This window comes from Triturus cristatus, chromosome 8 (genome assembly GCF_964204655.1).
Source record: "Triturus cristatus chromosome 8, aTriCri1.1, whole genome shotgun sequence".
Classification (NCBI taxonomy): Eukaryota; Metazoa; Chordata; class Amphibia; order Caudata; family Salamandridae; genus Triturus; species Triturus cristatus.
The window spans coordinates 1,616,560,205-1,616,580,840 of record NC_140591.1 but is presented as its reverse complement, the minus strand read 5'-3'; the positions used below and the strand labels follow the sequence as shown (position 1 = coordinate 1,616,580,840).

General features: G+C 42.4%; 1 protein-coding gene across 1 annotated transcript in view; it reads right to left on the bottom strand.

The window, feature by feature from the left end:
* Window positions 1-20,636, bottom strand: part of DNHD1 (dynein heavy chain domain 1) — an 856,151-nt gene that overhangs the window by 315,313 nt on the left and 520,202 nt on the right. The window contains exon 32 of the mRNA XM_085623548.1: window positions 20,031-20,462. Within this exon, the coding sequence (XP_085479674.1) occupies window positions 20,031-20,462 (432 nt within the window). The remainder of the gene's footprint in view (window positions 1-20,030; window positions 20,463-20,636) is intronic.

Sequence of the window (20,636 nt, the reverse complement as noted above, 5' to 3'; positions counted from 1 at the left end):
CAAAAACTGAAGAAGACAACAGAAATAAGTGGTAAGAATTTGCAGCGTAATTATTTGTAGAGGAACGCTCTGATTGTACCAAGCGGCAAACTAAGTACTGTCATAATAAGTTGGAGGATAATAAGATGCCAGCTAGAGCACTCCACCACAAGTTAGAATTAGTTCCAATCCCACAAGAACTCGAAGATTTAAATGTTATGAATCAATTCAAATACAATGTATACATCCATTCCAAGCAATAGTTTGTACAGAGCCAACAACAGAGAAGCTACCTCCAATAGAGTTACAGAAAGATCTTAAAGGTAGAGTTGAGTACTTGCAATTGGATTTCAAGCAGAATATTGAAACTGTAGGGGTGCAGAGAGATTTGGAAGAAACACTTATTATTGTAGTCAATGGTGTCCCTGTTAAGAGCAAAACAATATGGCAAGAGTAAGTGGATGTTAGTAAAGTAAAAAAAGCAACATAATGTCCGGTACAAAATAATATTTATTATAAAAATATAGATCTTATTCAATATAGAAAACATATGGCAGAAGACATATCATCATCAAGAGGTCAGATTGAAAAGGTGGATCAATCGAGATCAGGAGAGTATTTGAAAACTAAAGTATTCATCTTCTGCATTCTAAAGAGATTATTGGTGATGCTATTGATCTCTTTCAAATGAAAGCAGCAAAAGGAGCTTCCTTGAGTGTGTGGGAGAAAAGTTTAGAAGTTCACTGTTTCCTGCACTGGAGTAGGTGGTAGATATGATGATCGGCAGATAAAAATACCAGCAGGCGAGTACAGATCAATTTGACTCTATTCAGAAGATCCTAGATTTCACAAGTGTATTCCCTATATATTTCATCTACTATCTGAGAGCGAGTTGTCAGAGCTCTCTTATGCTGTAAATCACCTTCTCAAAACAGGAGTGAATCTGCAAAATCTCACAAAAAAGTAATTTGTTGACAAAGTAGAAGAAAAAGACGAAAACCTGGAATACAACTTGGTTAATTTTATGGCGTGCCAACGTGGCACCAAGGAATATTCATACTGGCATAACGGTGAGCTGAAAAGCATGTTGAGAAACCTAGGAGTATCTACTTGGTTTCTAACACTAATTGTGCTGAGTATGCGTGGGATGACCTGCTTGAATTCTTGTGAAAACCAAACTGAAACATAAAGGATATCAAAGTGAAGACAGCTAGAGAACTTTGCTCATTGGATCCTGCAAATCTTTGCAGATATTTCAACTATAGGTTTCAAGCCATAATGTCTTTTATCTTCAACAAAAGTGACCCCCCTCTTTGTGATGTAACTGATATCTTTTGGCACAAAGGGTATCAAGCAAGAGGTGCTCCAGATATTCACATGCTGTTATGGGTAAAAGATGCTTCAAATTTTGGAACAGACACTGATGAGTCTGTCTTGTCTTTCATACAAGAATATGTGACAATCGCCATCCCAAAAGATGATGCTGACAAGGGCTTGAGACAACAAGTTCTGGGGTTTCAAACTCATAGCTGTGGGAAGAACTGTTGTAAAAAATACAGAAGCAAAGGTACATTATACACAAGATGTCATTATGGATAGCCATGACCTGTCATCTCAGAAAGAAGAGTCAACAACTTTTTGTCTGAAGTCAGATATACATTGACACGGAAGTCACTCAAAAAATACAGACAACCTCAGAAGAGTGGACGCTTCCAAGTTTATCGATGACTACAACCTTGTGATTCTGAAGATGTGGAACGCAAATATGGATCTACAATTTGTTGCAGACAACTCCATCTCTGTTGCTTGCTACGTCACTTCATATGTAACAAAATCAGAGAAGACAGAGATGAAAGAGATGTGGGAGGAGATTTCTACAGAAAAGAATCCTACGAAGAAATTGTTTAGTTTCAGTTTAAAAATGATTTCCCACAGAGAAATAGGATCCTATGATTGCTCGGACCGATTGAGCTCGGCTAGTTTGTTCTCCAAGTCAACAAGAATTGTATGGGAAAGCCTATGCTTTGCAAGCAGTCGAAACAAAAATCTTACCCAGAAATACAGTACCTAGCAGAATTGATCCAGAAAGTAGAGAATATTTTTTAACTAATATGTTGGATATATACTACCCAAGAAGGAGTCCTCATCTTCCAAACATGTGTCTCTATGAAGTACTTCAGCATTATACACATTGAAAGAATGTAACTGAAAAAAATAGAAGGGGGATATGCAGTAGTTAGATGTGACGGTTGTTTGGTTACACATAACTAAGGAAATCTAATTAACCACAGAAAGCTTAGTTGCCAAACTCCAGAGAGAAGAATGTTTTCCTACTGTTTTAGTTGTTGAAGCCATGGTGTGCTGACTCAGACTTACTTGAACACTATGACTGTTATGAAGACTCTTTCAACACTGTAAAGGACAATATTGAGTGTTCTGTCTTTCCAGTCAACTTGCAAATGTTGAAAGATGCAATTCAACAGGAAGAAACCATTGCTGCTGAAATAGCCAGGGAGAGCTTGTAAATCAGCGAAAGTTCTGCACCAGCAAGTCAAGATCCTCTTGGAGAATCAATAATTCAAAATGAAGAAGCTATAGCTATGAATGTGGTGGACAGATAATAGAACAACTGAACAATGAAGAAAAAGAAATTTACAACAATGTTAAAGATAAAATCGAGAATGGATTTTCCACGAAAAGAAACAGTGTGAATGCTCTTTGTTTAAACCAAGTCTACTATACATTAGTGGTCAAGCTGGCACTGGAAAAAGCTTCCTAATTAAAGTTCTCACGAGTTATCTACAGAAGACTACACATTCAAATTTGTCATGTGTAGTTATTGTACCAACAGGATTAGCTGCACATAACATTAAAGGTAGTACTCTACATTGACTATTAATGCTACCTGTCGAACATGATAACAAACTGGAATAACGGAGATTATCTGGTGACGCTTGTCATGAGGTATCAAGAGTAGTGAAAACATTGAAGCTTATAATCATTGAAGAAGTGTGCATGGTATCGAACATAATGCTTGCCTTCATACACTTAAGAATTCAGCAGGTTTTGAGAACAAACTATGATGTACTCTTCAGAGGAAATAAATTGTGTTTAGTGACCTACTTCAACTTACCCCTGTAAAAGGACAACCTGTTTTCAAAACACTTGTGCATAATGAAAGAAGAAACTGTCCAAGAAGTATTGGGAATGTAGATATTTGGTTAAACTTTAAATAAAAGGAACTAGTGAAAAATTTGCGTCAAGCATCTGATAAGAGAATATGGAAATATACTGAAGAACGTTTGAATAGGAGCTCTGACAAAGAGGGGAAATGTGCTTTGGAAAGTCGACTTATCAAAGGACTATTTCTGTCTCATATTACGCAGCAGAACGAATGTACAATGCGACCGAACAACAGAAATCTATAGTTTATTTAATGCCAAAACTTCAAGAATCCAACTTTACTAAATAATTACTACAACTGGAGAAAGAAGATATATTGGAAATTATAGCTATTGATAAAATGAAACATCAGGAAGTCACAATGCTACTCACAGATAAAATACAAGCAAAATTGGATTATCCATTGAAGTCTCTATCGATAACTGCAAGATTAGAAAAGCATTTACTTGTGAGCAAAAACTGTAGAGTAATTTTGCGTCGTAATTCAAATGTAGAGAAAGGGTTAATAAATGTTGCAATGAGTAAAGTTATTGATTTCATTAATTTTCCAAATAGAGATGAGGTACAATAATTTCTTTTAAAACATCGTTTAATTAAACCGTGGCTCAGAATACCAACACAGGCTTAGACAAAGATTTCATGGCTCACAATGATAGAACAGAAGTACATGACTGGCAAGGAGAATCAATCAATCATGAGGTTGAATAATTGGCCATAAAATTTGATCAGATTGATGGTCTCAAACAGATTAGCTGATGTGTTGTGCATTTTTTGCTAGTGAAAGACATATGTGCCGCACAAGCAGTTCTCACTCTCTCTAGTGTATGCTGTAACTATCCATACATCACAAGGTTTAAGAGTAGATGCATATTTTGTTAATATTGGAACTACTGTATTTAAAGAAGGAATATCATATGTAGCATTGTCGCAAATTAGAACATTGACCGATTTGCTTTTGATTGACTTTGATGATAAGAAATTTAGTTCTGATGCAAGCTGTGCAAGAGAACACTATCGGTTAAGAAGTCTATACGCTTCTCATTTAGGCCACTACCCTGTTTATGAGAAATGGATAATCTGTCCAAATTGGAAGCTTTTGAAATAGTCTAAGGATTTTCAAGAAATGTAAGGACACAAGGAAAATCCAGAGGGTGTTAAGAAGAGAAAACTGGAAAATGACAGTGAGATTGTAGGTTACCAGTTGGAAAACAGTTCAGGTGTCAACTGTTATGCGGATGTTGTTCTGAATGTACTGTTCCAGTTATCACACCTAGTAAACGAAATTCAACAAAAATCAGATAGGAGAATGTGTTCTGCACTATATCATTTGCTCCAATGATTACTGACTGATAGAACTGTAAAACATTCTTCGTCAGGTATCTGAGATCTTATAGCTATATGTAGCGGATCACTAATATTTACTCTGAACCTTCAACAAGACGCAAAAGTATTTGTTATGGTCGTCCTTGGACTTTTAGAACAAGAAGAAGTAAATATTGATGATGATTTATTTGGACAGAGTTAAAAATGTAACCATGACTGTGAAGAATGCTCTTTCACATCTAGCATTGAAATCAATTCTAAATGATTTCTCTACTTAACATTACCGGATTCTAAAACTGTGCCTTTTGAGAAATTGTTGAAAAATGCTAACCAAAACATTGTTTCTAGGAACAATCTGGAAAGTACCTTATAGTAATGTTACGATGATGTAGAGCAGATGGTTCCAAATTTCAAACTTTAAAGCGGCCCAGGTGTCAATTTCAGGGAGAACTTTTACTACTTTGGCCTTCATCTTCACAAAGGATAACCATGGGTCTGTGCACACAATAAGAGTTGATGTGGAGCAATCTCTCTGTCTCATAGAATAAAAAAGGTAGGTGTAACACTGTAAACAATGTATATATTATTAATACATAGAACATTCAGGCGTATTAATTGTTCTTCGTTCTTTTATTTATGAACGATTGCCCAGGCAACACGTGTTTCGTCAGCGGGATACCCCTAGACTTCTTCAGAGTTTGATGGCAAACTGCAGCCTCTGTGGAGGATCTCTCTGCCTGTTATACTTCTGTCCCGGCTGGATAGGGTAATACGATAATTCTCTCTAGTATGAGGTGTGTCCTCGTATGAGAATTCTAGGAAATGGCCATGTGCGGCTAACAATCAAGTTAGGTCGAGAGGAGCAGCAGAATGTCTCCCTTTGAAACGCCTCCGTCAGATTGCGAGAGCTTCCGGTGCAGGGCCCAGGACAGGGTACCAGCGGGTGGAGCTGTGATTCACATATTCGTGCAGTGGGTCCGCTGCTGCAAAAGAAGACCGCGGGGTGGAACGTAAAACATTCTGCTGCAGGTATCCGAGATCTTATAGCTATATGTAGCGGATCACTAATATTTACTCTGAACCTTCAACAAGACGCCGAAGTATTTGTTATGATCATCCTTAGAGTTTTAGAACAAGAAGAAGTAAATATTGATGATGATTTATTTGGACTGAGTTAAAAATGGAACCATGACTGTGAAGAATGCTCTTTCACATCTAGCAATGAAATCAATTCTAAATGATTTCTCTACTTGACATTACCGGATTCTAAAACTGTGCCTTTTGAGAATTTGTTGAAAAACGCTAACCCAAAAATTGTTTCTAGGAACAATTGGAAAGTACTTTATAGTAATGCTACGATGATGTAGAGCAGATGGTTCCAAATTTCAAACTTTAAAACTGCACAAGTGTCAATTTCAGGAAGAACTTTTACTACTTTGGCCTTCATCTTCACAAAGGAGTTAATACAACCTCTGGGCACTACACCGTCTATTTAAAGAGCAAAACTGGATGGACAGAATATAATGACAGTAACCATGCACTGAAACCAAAACTTCCTTTCAAACTAATAAACTAATTTATTTTCTTTCTTCAACCGTAGTTCTAAAGAGGAACTGTGTAAAGTGGTGTAAAGGGTTTCTTCTATGTGGTTAATCTGTGTTTTAGACATTATTTGGTCTCTTGGGGTTAATGTCTTCAAAAAGTTCTTCAAAATTCAAGAATCCTTTTATCTTCCAAAAAGGCCATTTAAATACTGAACTCTCTAATTAAAGTCTGAAACTGGATGGACATAATCCAATTACAGCAGTGTTAAGTTGTAAGCAAAAACTGACTATGAAACTGAAAACTTGACCCTTTTTGTTTCCTTAACCAAACTTCTACATTCTACTTGTGGAAAAATAGTACTGTGTGGGAATTTGTTTACAAGTATCATCATCAGTTTACACATCATTTGGCCTACCAGAGGTGATGTTTTCAAGAGGATCTCCAAAAGTAAATAGCGATTTAAATGTAATTGTAGTTTGGTACCAGACATCATAATTTAGACAATTTTTCTTACATAGGTTTCTTTAGATTAGTATAGTAATTCCAGATAAAACAACGGATTCATGAATTGTAGTGGGCTATTTATAGTAAAATACTGTGCAGTTTTAGGGTTTTTACAATCTAGTAATTGTTTTTCCCCACTGTTCGAGGATGATGCTTCATACAGCACACCGTTTATGGTGAAGAAGTATGAAACTGAGACCAGCAAAGAAGGGAAATTAAAATGCTTTAAAATGTGATATACTATTACAGCATATCACATGTCTACTGTTTTATAGATAATATCAACATTTTCATTTTAGAAATTAAAGGGTTATCCTGTAATTCTATAAAATGTAATACTAACTTATATTTATGTTTTTTTTTCAAAACAGATGAATGCCAACATCTATTGGAGTAATGTAATCTCCTAATTAATTCTGTGTTGTTCAAGAAACTTATATAGTCAAGGTACACACAAAGGCAGAGAGTGATACAGCCACTGAGACATCCATTCACACACCCACTTGTACACTTGTATGTGCACTCACACAGCCACTTAGTCACCCATACAGCTACTCATGCACCCTCTCAGTCATCCATACAGCTACTGACACATCCATTCATTCACTCATACTCTACTCATGCACCCTCTCACTCACTGATACAGCCACTTACACATCTACTCACTCACCCATACAGCCACTGACATACCCACTCACTCCCCCACAGCAATCACATACCCATATACCACTCATGCACCCTCTCAGTCATCCATACAGCTACTGACACACACATTCAGTCACACTCTACTCATGCACCCTCTCACTCACTAATACATCCACTTACATATCTACTCACTCACCCACACAGCTACTGACACACCTACTTACTCACCCACACAGCTACTCATACACTCTCTGACTCACTGATACAGCTACACACACATCCACTTACTCACCCACACAGCCACTGACACACGACTCAGTCACCTACAGCTACTCACACACCCTAACACCACTCCTGCACTCTCTCACCCATACAGCTACTGTTACACTCATCCCCTCACCCACACTCCACTCATGCATCCTCTCACTCACTGATAGAGCCACTCAGTCAGCCATACAGCCCCTCACACACCCACTCACTCACAGATAGAGCCACTCACATACCCACTCACTCACAATACAGCCACTCAGAGGGCTAGCCACTCACCCACACAGCTACTCACACACCCACTCACTCACTCATACAGCCACTCACACACACATAATCACTTACCCATACACCACTCATGCACTCACCCATTCAAACAGCCACTCACACAATCACTCACTCAACCATACAGCTACTCATACAACCAGTCACCCACCCATACAGCCACTCATACAGCCATCACTCACCCACACAGCTACTCACACAGCTACTCACACTCCTACTTCTACACCCCTACAGCCATTCAGACACCCACTCACACAGATGCATAGTCACATAGCCACTCATATATAGTATGTTAGAAGTAGTATCACTCATTAGTAGTACACTTAGTATACTAATTTAACTTTTTTAGTACCTTAGTATATATATTCAACAATCAGAAACTCTTATACTTACACTTACTGGATGATGTCATCAGTGATGTCATTTGGGATGTCATCAGTGATGTCACTGACCATATAATGAGCGATGTATTATGTGAGGTCATAAGCAGTGCATTGCAGGGTGTAAGTTATAGTTATCTCAAGTAACTATAATTGCTCAATTTCTATGGTTTCTATGATTTTGTACAAGTGAAATCTGAGGCTAACTATAATAGACATATACGTATGTACCGTGACCAAGACCTGTGTGGTTGAAACGAGTAGGTGGAGTGAGATGGCTTGCAAATAAATTAAATCACAAAATCCCCAGGAGAGTGCTGCGTTATTTTTGTTTTTGGTGAACAATATAATTTCAAGGCCAGTCCAGCCTTGATGCATGCACCAGCTGTAAAGTGCACCCTTCATTTGTGGACTGTAATGTTGGAAAAAAATACAAATAACATATACAGATAATATATATACACACATATATATATATATATATATATATTTATATATATATATATATATATAAAAGTCACTGAAAAGAGAAAAGGTTACAGGGATGTTATAGTTAAGGGAAAGACTTAAAAAACCTTAGAAATACACTGAAAAAACAAAGGTTACAAGAATGTTATAGTTAGGCTCACATTGCACTTGTACAAAATCTGAGAAATTCAGCAGTCATAGCTACCTGAGCTAACCATAACTTATGCCCCAGCAATGCACTGCTTATGACCTCACATATGACATCATTCATGACATGACATGGTCAGTGACATCACTGATGATATCTCAAATTGCATCACTGATGACATCATCCAGTGATTGTGAGTGTTTTCTAAACGTTACTGAGTGTTAAACATATATTCTAAGGTAAGTGGCTGTGTGAGTGTCTGTATGGGTGAGTGAGTGGGTGTGTAAGTGGTGTATAGAAGAGTGATTGTGTATGCGAGAGACTGTATACATGAGTGAGTGGCTGTGTAAGTGAGTGTATGAGTAAGTGAGTGGCTGTGAAAGTATCTGTATGGGTGAGTGAGAGGGTGTGTCAGTGGCTGTAATTGATGACTGAGAGGGCACGTGAGTGGCTGAATGGGTGACAGAGCAGGTACATAGATGTCTATATGGCTGAGAGACTGGGTATATCAGTGGCTGTATGGGTGCATGAATGAGTGTGTAAGTGGGTGTATGTGTGGGTGTGTGAGGGAGTGTATGGGCATGTGTGTGGCTTCATGGGTGAGTGAATGGGTGTGTAAATAATAGCTATATGGGTGGGTGAGTATGAGAGAGGTTGTATGGGAGATTATGTGCTTGTCTCAGTGATTTTAGGTGAGTGAGTACATGTGTTAGTATATGTATGAGTGAGTGGGTGTGTCAGTAAATTTAGGGGTGAGTGAGTGGCTGTGTGAGTGACTGCACGGGTGAGTGGGTAGGTATGTGAGTAGCTGTATGGGTGACTGATTCAGTGTGTGAGTGGCTGTATGGATGTATGAGTGGATGTGTATATGTCTGTATGACTAGATGTGTGAGTGGATGTATTGGTCAGTAAATAGGTACATGAGTGGCTGTATATGTGAGTTAGTGGTTGCATTAGTGGCTGTATGAGTGAGTTGATGTGTGAGTGGCTCTATGGATGAGTGAGTAGGTGTGTAAATATTTATATGGTACTGTGAATGGTTGTGTCAGTGGCTGTAATTGATGAATGAGAGGGCGTGTGAGTAGCTGAATGGGTGACAGAGCAGGTACATAGGTGTCTGTATGGCTGAGCGACTGGGTATATGAATGGCTGTATGGGTGCATGAATGGGTGTGTAAGTGGGTGTATGTGTGGGTGTGTGAGGGAGTGTATGGGTGTGTGTGTGGCTGCATGGGTGGGTGAATGGGTATGTAAATAATGGCTGTATGGGTGAGTGAGTATGAGAGAGTTTGTATGGGAGATTATGTGCTATATGGTTCATCCTAAAAATCCTAAGAAAAATCTTTTGTTTCACACCATCTGACCTTCAGAAAACAGTAGTTTCAGCACTCGTGTTGTCTAGGCTGAACTTCTACAACGGCCTCCTGATTGGTTTGAACAAAGCCCTTCTTACCAATTTGCAAGTCTTTCAGAATTCTGCTGCCCGCCTGCTATTCAAACTTCCAAAATACGCGTCTGCAAAGGCGGCCCTAAATTCCCTTCACTGGCTTCCAGTGGACAAGAGAATCAAGTTTAAGGCCCTTGCATCGCCTTCAGAGCGCTGCGCAAGCAAGGTCCTGCCTATTTTATCGACCACTTCTGTTGGTACACTCCTTCATGAATGCTGCGGTCTACTTCCCTTCGGCTGGTAGAGGTTCCCAAGGCACTGGGGAGGGAAAAGCTTTTTTTACATCACCACCAGACTTTAGAATCAATTGCCACTCCCACTGAAAAACTCACCTGACCTGATATCATTCAGGAAGAGCCTAAAGACCAGGCCTTTTCAGACCTCAAATAAGTAACTATTATTTTTTCTTCTCTTGATGACCCGTGGCCAGATGGAGACAAGGATGTCAGCACCTAGATGCCTCCACGTATTAGTGCGCTATACAAATAAATAAATAAATATGTGGGTGTATGAGAAGTTGTATGGGGTGTACGTGGGTGTGTGAGTGGTTTTGTAGTTGATGTCATCAGTGATGTCATTTGAGATGTCAACAGTGATATCATGAGTGATGTCACTGACCATGTCTTGAGTGATGTAATATGTGAGGTCATAAGCAGTGCATTGAGAGGGCATAATTTGTAGTTAGCTCAGATAACTATAACTGCTGAACTTCTCTGGTTTTGTATGGGTGAAATGTGAGCCTAATTATAACGTCCCTGCAACCTTTGTTTTTTCAGTGAATTTCTAAGTTGTTTTTAAATTCTATATCCTAACTATAACGTCCCTGTAACCTTTTGTTTTTTCAGTGAATTTCGATTATTTTAAAATTTTATTTCCTAATTCTAACCTGTTAAGGTTTAATTTCTGTGAAATGAGCATAGTGTCAGACTGAATCCTGCCCTGTGTATTTATCCAAGAAGAGGGCATTGTTTTGTGCAACACCTCTACCCAACTGAAGTATTTTCAATTGGCTAATTATTAAGTGCTACCTTGTTGCTTAAATGTATAATGGATCTCCTACACTACAGCTGCGTAAAGTGCGTAGAGGAAATGTCTACAGTGACCTTATGTGGCTGTAACTTTGCCAATATGATTGTTCCTTGAGCATCTTCATCAGATTAACTTTACAAGGTAGAACTGCAGAGAAAACACACTTGGATGATTTGTACTTTACAGAAGTAAGCGCTTCTTTGTTTGGTGGAGATGCATTTGTATTCATAGGCATCAGGAACCCATCTCCAAAATCGTCTGGAAACGTGCTGGGCCGGCCTTCTAGTAAGCTGTCCATCATCATGAGAAAAGGTCGGAAGACAGTGCATACCTCTAATGTATATGGTGTGGGACTCAAGGTTGGTAGTTTTAAAATTGTTCCCATAAATTTACAAATATCGAGATTTCACTGAAATTTATTAATTTTTTCATAATGCTTTTTTGGCCTAGCAGAATCCCTGGGGGACCCCATGACCAAGGCTTGGTGGTCAAGGTAGTCCCATCCTGCCCCCTTTTCTTTTCTTTTACTTTGTTTGTTGGACTCGACTGAAGGGAGTCCCAATATGGCTGCCAATACTTACTGGCTGAAGTGTTGGCAGCCAATCAGAACTCTGCATTTCCCTGCACAAACTCATTATTTTTCACAAATTCTCAGCGGCCACAGATATCACTAACTTTCATTTTTTACATTTCTCAACAATTACTGATCGGATTCACACCAAATAACTTAAAGTGTGATCTGCGTTACCAAATCTTTCTTTCTGCCAAATATGGTGTAATTCCGTCCAGTGCTTCCGGCTGCAACCTCGACTAAAGGTCCTATGGCAATTAACATGGGAAATGCACTGGTCAAGAGACTTAAAGGTTTCCCCCTGCTGTGGGTAATTAGCCCCAGTAACAGAAGATGATTTGCCACAAAAGCATATATCCGCCAGTGTCCATGAAAACATATTAACTGAAAAAAACAAGGGAAAGGAAGGACGAAGGGGGAGAGGCCCTTGGGATGTCATTACTTGAGACACAGCCGTACCCAATAGACGTTGTGGGTGCGTAAGTGGAGGCTAAGAGAGAAACAAATAGTGCAATGATGGGGAGGGCAGCTAGATAAAGGATCTCTCATCAAAGGCCACATGTGGAGATTCATTCTGGGGATGCATCTCCTCGTGGTAGTAAAGCGCCTTCAAAGAGCTGCAATGCACGCAAGCGCAAGGGGAGGGAGCGGCAGTGCTCTATTTTAGATAAATGTTGTATTAGGGGTTGCCATACTTGCGTGAAGTGGGCGTCAGAATGTGTGATACGACTAGTTAAGAGCTCCATCGCCATGGTGTGCCAAAGGCGAGTAAGTGACAGCGACTCGGGGGGGACAAAGGCCTCTTCCAATGCAGAGCAATAACCTGTTTAGCTGCCCCTAACATGTATAAGATCAGACGCCAATCAGAGTGTGTCATGCCTTTGAGAATTTGGGGTCGGATCCCTAAGATAGTTATCTGCGATATGATTGGTATAGGGAAATGAATCCGGTCTTTGATGTGGCTCAGCACCTCCTTCCAAAAAAGAGTTAATATTGGGGAAGGCCACCAGATGTGAATGTAAGAGCCTATATCAGAACCACGTTTAGTGTCGATATACTAATTTACAGTCTTCAAATATTCGTATATCAGCTATCTAAAATAAGGAACACATAGCAAATAGTAAACAGTAACACACGTGACAAAAATTGCTGTCTACTATCTCGTTTTATATAAATTTAATCATTTATATATATTCACACATTTGTAAACATGGCTGTCAATACGAGGTGAGGTTCAAAATGATATGTGTTCAGGTGACATTTGTGCTCAGTGCTAGTGTTTACTGCTCAATATGTACAGCGTGGTTAAAATATGTACATGGGAAAAATAGGCCAGAATATTAGGGAAAACACAATGACTCTGCTGCCTTGTATATTAATTAATCTTTTGCACGCAGAGCCTTGGTTAATCCGAACCATGTGATGTCGTCGACGTTTCAACCCAAACTATGCTCCATTAAGTAGTCAAAGCGGCTCTTCATCAGGACAGTGGTTGGGGGTGACAGCCCACAAAGAACCAGAGGGATTCCTGGTTAATCATTCATCTTGTGGTGCCATATATGGAATTGAGTGGGCAGCCCATTGAAACGGGGTGAGGGAGGATAGCTCTATGACCTCCTGCAGGAAGTGTTAGGTTCAGCACCTGCGATTTTTCAATATTAATTTTGAGGCCCTAGACGCGCTCAAACATGTGGAGGAGTGAGATTAGTGCCAGGAGGGAGTCTCTGGGACTGGTAAAGGTGAGTAACAGGTAATCTGCAAATAATGTGACCTTGTGGTCCACCCCACCGAATGGGAATACCTGGATTGTGGTGGATTGACGAATGGTTATTGCAAGGGGTTCTACTGCAAAGGGAAAAAAGTAAAGGGGATAGTGAGCACCCCTGCCGGGTGCCACTGGGATATGCACTGGGGGGGGGGGGGCAAGGAGTCCATTGATCCTAATTTGCGCTGAGGGGGAAACGTGGGACACCATAATACGAGAGACCACTACCAGCCCAAGCCCAATCTTCTGCAGAACCGCTTTTAGAAAGACCCAATCCACTCTATGAAGTGCTTTCTAAGCATCAATAGAAAGCAGACATACTGGGATGTTTTGCCGCTGAACCTTTTCCACCAGGTGGGCTTTGCGTCGGATGTTGTCCGCCCCTTGGCGGTGGCATATGAATCCCACCTGGTCGGGCTCTATGAAGCTAGAAAGATATGGCTCTAGTCGGTTTGCTAGGAGTTTGGTATATATCTTAGCATCTATACTGAGGAGGGAGATAGGGCGATAGGATGTGCATGATTTTGGGTCCTTTTCTGGCTTAATAATTCAATCTTTATTTGGATAAGAATATATCCATAAAAACACAAGTCACATAGCAGCATTAAGTTACACAAATTCATATTAGTCATAAGAATGATATAAAAATAAATTCAATAAAAACATTATATATAAATATGCATCGTATTATTAGCCGATATGACAGTTTTCCAATTAATGCCCATTCGATTCATGCCATTCATGGTCAGTATAAAAACAAGTCTTCAGAAAGGGTCCGCTTAGTTCATGATAATCATAATAACAGTATAATTCAATAAGATCATCCTTCATAAAGTGCACATCGTATTACGGGCACGTATAATGGCTTAGGTATAAGGACTATTTCAGCTCGAGTCATTGTAGGTGTCAGGTTAGTACCGTCAGAGAAAGAGTTAAAAAGCTTGAGGAGGTAATCTTGAATTTAGGGGAGAAACAGGCGGTCGAAGGTAAACGTATGTCCGTCAGGCCCGGTGTCTTACCTACCTGTAGGATTTTCAAAGCTTTTTGGCATTCTTCTAGTGTAAACAGGGACTTGAGATGGTCAACATGGGAGGGGTCAAGGAGCTGCCATATGCAAGAGGCAAGGAAGGGCCCAATCTCTGCTTGGAACGTTACACCTGCTCCAAATAGGGCAGTGAAAATTGTATGAAATTTCAGCTGTTTTTCAAATTCAGACGTAGCCTACGAGCCATCCTCATTTTTAAACTTGGAAATGTGGGCTCTAGAGACACATGCACGGAGTCGGCAGGCCAACCAAGAAGCCACCTTATCACCTCCTTCATAATATTTTTGCTTCAAGGCAAGTAATGAGTGCTCTGCTTTATTGACCCACAGCGCCCTCAGCTGGCCGCAAAGGGAAGCCAACCGCTTCTGGTGTTGGTGGGAGGGCATGGGGTGGCGTGGTCTAGCCGTTCCAAGGCCTTTATATGTCTGGAGAGCCCAGCCTCCACTAACCTGTTTCGCGTGTCTGAGCAATTACAAGCGAGGTGATAGTACCATGAATGGTTGCCTTAAAGGTGTCTCATAAGATGTGCCTGTTGGTGTCCGGCAGGTCGTTCGTCTCAAAGTAGGTCTGGATTGCTTGCCGCATTTCTGCCACATTAACCTGGTTGCGCAGTATGTGTAGGGGGAGCCGCCAGTGAGGTGAGGGGTGAGAAGACATCCCAATGCCTCCTAGGGAGAGCTCAATATGTGCATGGTCCGAAATAGGAATATCTGAAATACACACCGATTCCAATGTCTGAATGAGTGATTGCATAATGAAAAATAAGTCAATGCGTGCACTCCCAGCCCCAGTCCACGGATCTCTATTCCCCCGAGGAAGAAGGTGGGCTGCCTTGTCCCCGCTGCTCAATAGTGCAGCTGACCCCCGGCCCCTAGATGCAGGAATCCAGCCCGTAGAGTTTGGTCGATTAAAGTGAAGGAGGGAGTGGGAGAGATGCCCGCCGCCGATAGTGCAGCTGATTGCCCCCTCCCATCCCACCAGTCCTGACAGCAGCCCTCCACTGAGGTACGGATATGCGCCATCACCTTAATGCCGGTGGTGATGCCCACGCCATGACAGCCCCCCCTTGTCAGATCATCCAAGGGACTTCTGTAGATCTATGCAGTAGGAGCCAGGGGGAGGCCAGGGCGGCGCGGCACTCCGGCAGAAGCAAGCAGATGGGCTCAGTTGGCAGCGGAGGAGGATGCAAGACTGGGCCCCTGGGGACCCACTATGAGAGGGATGGGGGCCCAGCTCAACCCACCACAGCTTTAGAATAGTTCATTGGGTCCCGGTGGTCTTCTGCCGGAGCCCAGTCCACAGGCCACGGCCAGATGAGGAGAGATTGGGGGAGGGAGCGGAGGAGGCGCCTGCTGCCTATCATGCAGCTGATCACACCCTCCCACCCCACCAGCCCAGACGCCTGCCCCCACCAGGGAACGGGCACACGCAGTCTCTAACCTCACCTTGATGATAGTGGTGGCACTCCACTCCGCGTCAGGCCCCTCTGATCACAGAGACCTAGGGACCTTTGCTGATCTGCGGAGACCACGGAGGAGCCGACTGAGGCAAGTGGGTAGGTTCAGGCAGCAGCAGAGGTGGGTGCTAAAGGAGGTCTCAGGGGTCCCTTAGCAAGATGAATGGGGCACCAGCTCAGTCCATTGCAGTTTCAAGGCAGACCGCTGAGTTCTGATGTGCAGGGAAGGAGGAGCACCGAGTCGTCCAGCAGGCAAAGTTGGCTCAGGTCTCGGGGCCTACAAAATGGTGCCTCCAACCCCGGGTGGCAGGGCCACTGTCCAGGCCGGGCCAGACAGCAAGCAGTAGAGCAGTGTTCGGTCCCCCCTCTCCTAGGGTCTGTGTACTAGCCCCCAGGGGTGACCTCCAATTTGGCACCAGAGTAGCCCGGGGCCTCCCTGGGGTGAGTCGTCTTCTGCCGCCTGACCCCAAGATGGCGGGTCCGACCACCCCTTGCCACCGGGCTCTCTCCTCTCAGCTTCAAAGTGCGCTCCAGAGGGCTCCGAGCACTCGAAGGGCAGGACTGATGGCAGACTGTGCTAGTGCGCTGAGTCAGCCTCCATTCCCCAGGTCCCGATGCCAGCGGATTCTGTAGTGCAAGCCGCGGTAGGACAGAGACACTGCCAGGTGCGTCCTACTCCATTGGAAGCTAGGCCATGCCCCCAACCAAAGGTATTAAGGTGAGAGACTGGACAGATATGTAGGGGAGACACTGACCGTTTACTGGAGGCAATAGGACTAAAGCATTCTTCTTTTGAAATAAGAGAGAAACTTAAAATTGTGTTTTCCCCCTCCAAAAGTGTCAGCCTTTATATGTATTATGCACAGAGGGCACAGTTGAGTTCTTCTGTAATTGTGCTGATTTATTATAAAAGTAAACTCAGAAGAAATGCATCGATCACTACTGTCATCTCTGGATGGGGTAGAAAGCGGAATCTGCTGCTGACTCAATCACAGTCCCGCAGAAACCATAGCAGATATTTTGCAGTCTCCACAAAATCTGGATGTGATCAGAGAAATGCCCCAAGCATGCTTCACCAGCAGGATGAAGGACGCCATCTGAGTCCCAGTAGCCTCAGAGTCATCCTTACTGAGCTCCAGGACAGAGTCTTAAACATCAGGATCATAGCCTGAATGTCTTAAACTCTCTTTTGGGGGAAGGCCCAAAAGTGCACCATGTCCAGATTGGCTCCAATGAAGGAGATCATCTGCAAAGGAGTCAGGTGTGACTTCAGCATGTTGATAGTGAGCCCAAATGATGTTTGAAGGTTCACCGTAGTCTGGAGGTAGGTAACGACTGCCTGGTGTGAGCCCCTCTTCAGCAGCCAGTCTTCGAGGCAGGGGAGGACTGGGATCCCTGACTTTCGAAGATGTGGTGCAAACACTGCCTTCACCTTAGTGAACACCATAGGGGCACTGGTGAGGCCAAAGGGAAACACAGAGAATTGAAAATGCTCCTGAACCACCATGAACCGCAGGTAATGCCTTGGACCTGCAAGACAGGGATGTGAAAATAAGCGTCATGCTGGTCCAATCTTACCATCCAGGGTGAAGGACAGACAAGACCTGGGCCAAAGAGAGCATCTTGAATTTGTTCTTCTGCAGGAAGGTATTTTGTTTTATTGAATGTATTGTTTTCCAATGTATAACATTGACATAAACATCATAGCATCACCATTGCCATTAATATTATACAAGCTTTATAATTTTTACATGACTGTTGCCCATTTCCTCATTTAGTCCAATTACTAGCATATTCAGTGTTTGTTTTATTGATACTATCCCCTTTTGTAATAGCAGCCTCTCTCAGATGCTCTATTAGTGGACCCCATATATCCTTTGGTGGTGAGGTTGCTGGGAGTTCTTCAGCATATAGTTCCAGGTAGGTCTTAAAAATATACAAAACACGTCTTGGAGCCAATGTTTGTGTTTTGGAGCCAACCTTTTTACCCAATGGAATGCTATTCAGCTTTTGGTCAATAACAGCACTGCTGCAATAAACTTGTGTGTTCTCGGATTCATGTTTTGAATCAGGCCCAACAATGTGGGATACAGTGCACCTCTTCCGACGTCATAGATCTCAAGTCTTGCACTACGGTTGTCCAAAATGTTCTAACCTGTTCACAGTCCCATGCCAGATGCACAAAGTCTGCCCCTTCTTTTCCACACCTTTGACAGAAATCATAATCTCCAAGATCATACTTGTGCAATCTAGCAGGTGTATAATACATTTGCTGTATATATTTAAAGTGAATAATGTGTAATTTACATTTTGATGTTAACAACCCTATTAAACCACAGCTGAACTCCCAATCATACAATGTTAACTGAGGGTCTAATGTGCCGTTCCATCGTTCAAAAGCTTCTATAGGAGTTTGCCGCCTATCCTCTAGGGCGAAATTGTATAATTTATGACCAGTTGGCGGCGTTTAGGGTTCTGCAGCAAGGTATTAAGAGGATGAAAATCTAAACTAGGATGAAGGCCTCTGTCCTTCTTAGGCATCAGAAAGTAGTGGGAATAGCAACCACAGCCTACTTCTCATGCCGGCACCCTCTCTATGGCTCCTTCGGCCAGAAGGGCCTGCTCTTCCTGATGCAAGAGTGACAGATGGTCTTCCATCAGCTTTCAGATGTTGGTGGAAGTTGCAGCGGGTGGCTAGAAATGGTAAGGCATAGCCCAGCTCCACAATTTGCAGGAACGTCTGATTGAGTGGTTGCCACCCTGGCAGAAATTGTAAGATCCTGCCTTCAACAGGTTGGCTGTGTGCCAATGAGGACACACCTAAGAGAGTTGGAGGGTTGTGTTTTACACTGCCCCTATTGTCCATGTGGTCTGTGGGTACCACAGCCTAAGCCACAAAAAGGCTGATGAGTTTGTTGGGCTGGCTGTATCTGCTCTCCTTTTTGGAAACCCCTATCGTAGCCACAGAGGGCAGAAAAAGTTGATGTAACTGTCGCGGTGGAGCTGAAAGGCCCAGTGCTGTGATCCTGCTGCCTTTAAAGGGCAGAGTCTGCGTTATCCCTAAAAAGCAAGGAGCTTTCAAATGGCATAACCAGTAGGCTAGCTTGGACGTCACTGGAGAAGCCTGTAGACCTCATACAAATGTGCCTGTGAAGGGCCACACTTGTGCCTACAGCCCTGCCCAAAGAATCGGTGGTGTCCAAGCCACAACGAATAGTAAACTTGGCACCATCACAACCATCTTGTACTGCTTGTGTCAAGATGGCATGCACTTCATAATGTACTGCAGGAAGAACCTGTCCTATGAGTCCCGAAGAGCATGGAAGTAGCAACCCAGAAGGCAGCTGACATTTTTTCAGAGCAAAGAGCTGGACTTGTGGAAGAAAATACGTTTCCTGAATATTTCACTCTGTTTAGGTACCCTATATAGTGGTGTAGTAGGGAACGAGTTAGTATTAAACTTACTTGCTGAGTTCTGCACAAGAATCTCCAGAGTGGGGTGATGATTTCAAAATGTCTGGGTCACCCGGAGCAGAGCATTGGTGCATCGCAATCTGTGAACTCACTGTGGGGTCCAGAGCATGGTTTTGCTAATTTCCCGAGAAGGGTGTCCATTATAGCCTTGCTAAATGGTAGAAAGGGCTCAGAATTAATTTGTCTCAGTTGAAGGACCTCAGTTAATACGTTGGTCTTGACTTCCATAGTAGGCAGAAGTAGTTCAAGCTCCTCAGGCAGCCTTTGCATGACCGTTGCAAAAGAGGCACTCTCTTCTGTTGCAAGGCTGGGAGGAGAAACCAACCCAGTGCCTCGTGAGGTGTCTAGTCTACTGCCATTTTGGAAGCCTTCTTACGAGCTGTCCTCAGTTTATGGCTGGGTAAACCCCTCCCCAGCGTCATATGCATCATTATCAGAGTCAGCAAATAAAAATATTCAAGCACTACACATTATATGGGAGAGGGAATGTGATGGCGAGAATCACAACAGATTTTACCTTCAGAGTTGCCTCCCAGTCGTAAGAATGACCTGATATTGTCTCCTGAAAATGCTCCACCTCATTCTTCTTTTCCACCAATTTGTTCAGCTCCTGCGTGAGCTGGTCCTCTTCCGCCACGGCCTTCTGGTAGCTTGTTGAGCTCATTTCCACTTTCTGCTTCAGCTGCTCTTGCAGATGAATGGATTTACTCAGTTTAACCTCTTCTGAGTTGACTTTGGCTTCAAATTGCTGTAGTTGTAAAACTTTGGGTTGAAGCTGGCGCATGCGGTGGTTGTAGGTGTGTACAGCCCGAATCCAATCACACAATGAGGCGGTGGCTAAGCTGGCAGTTTGGAAATTCGCAGGATTGAAATGGTCTTCACTGATCACTTTCCCCAGAGCTTCGTACATCTCATCAGACATGTTGTCCTTGTCAAAAAACTCCAGGTCCTAACGAGAGGTGAAAAGAGAATACACATCAATGGTCAATGTACCATGACCCTGAAACAAAAATACATTGGAGACCTACAAACTTTCAGGACCGAAATCAAAATTAAAACATTTGAATCAAAACAACCCATAGTTTTCTAACATAAAACGGATTTGTAAGCTGATAAAGATTTG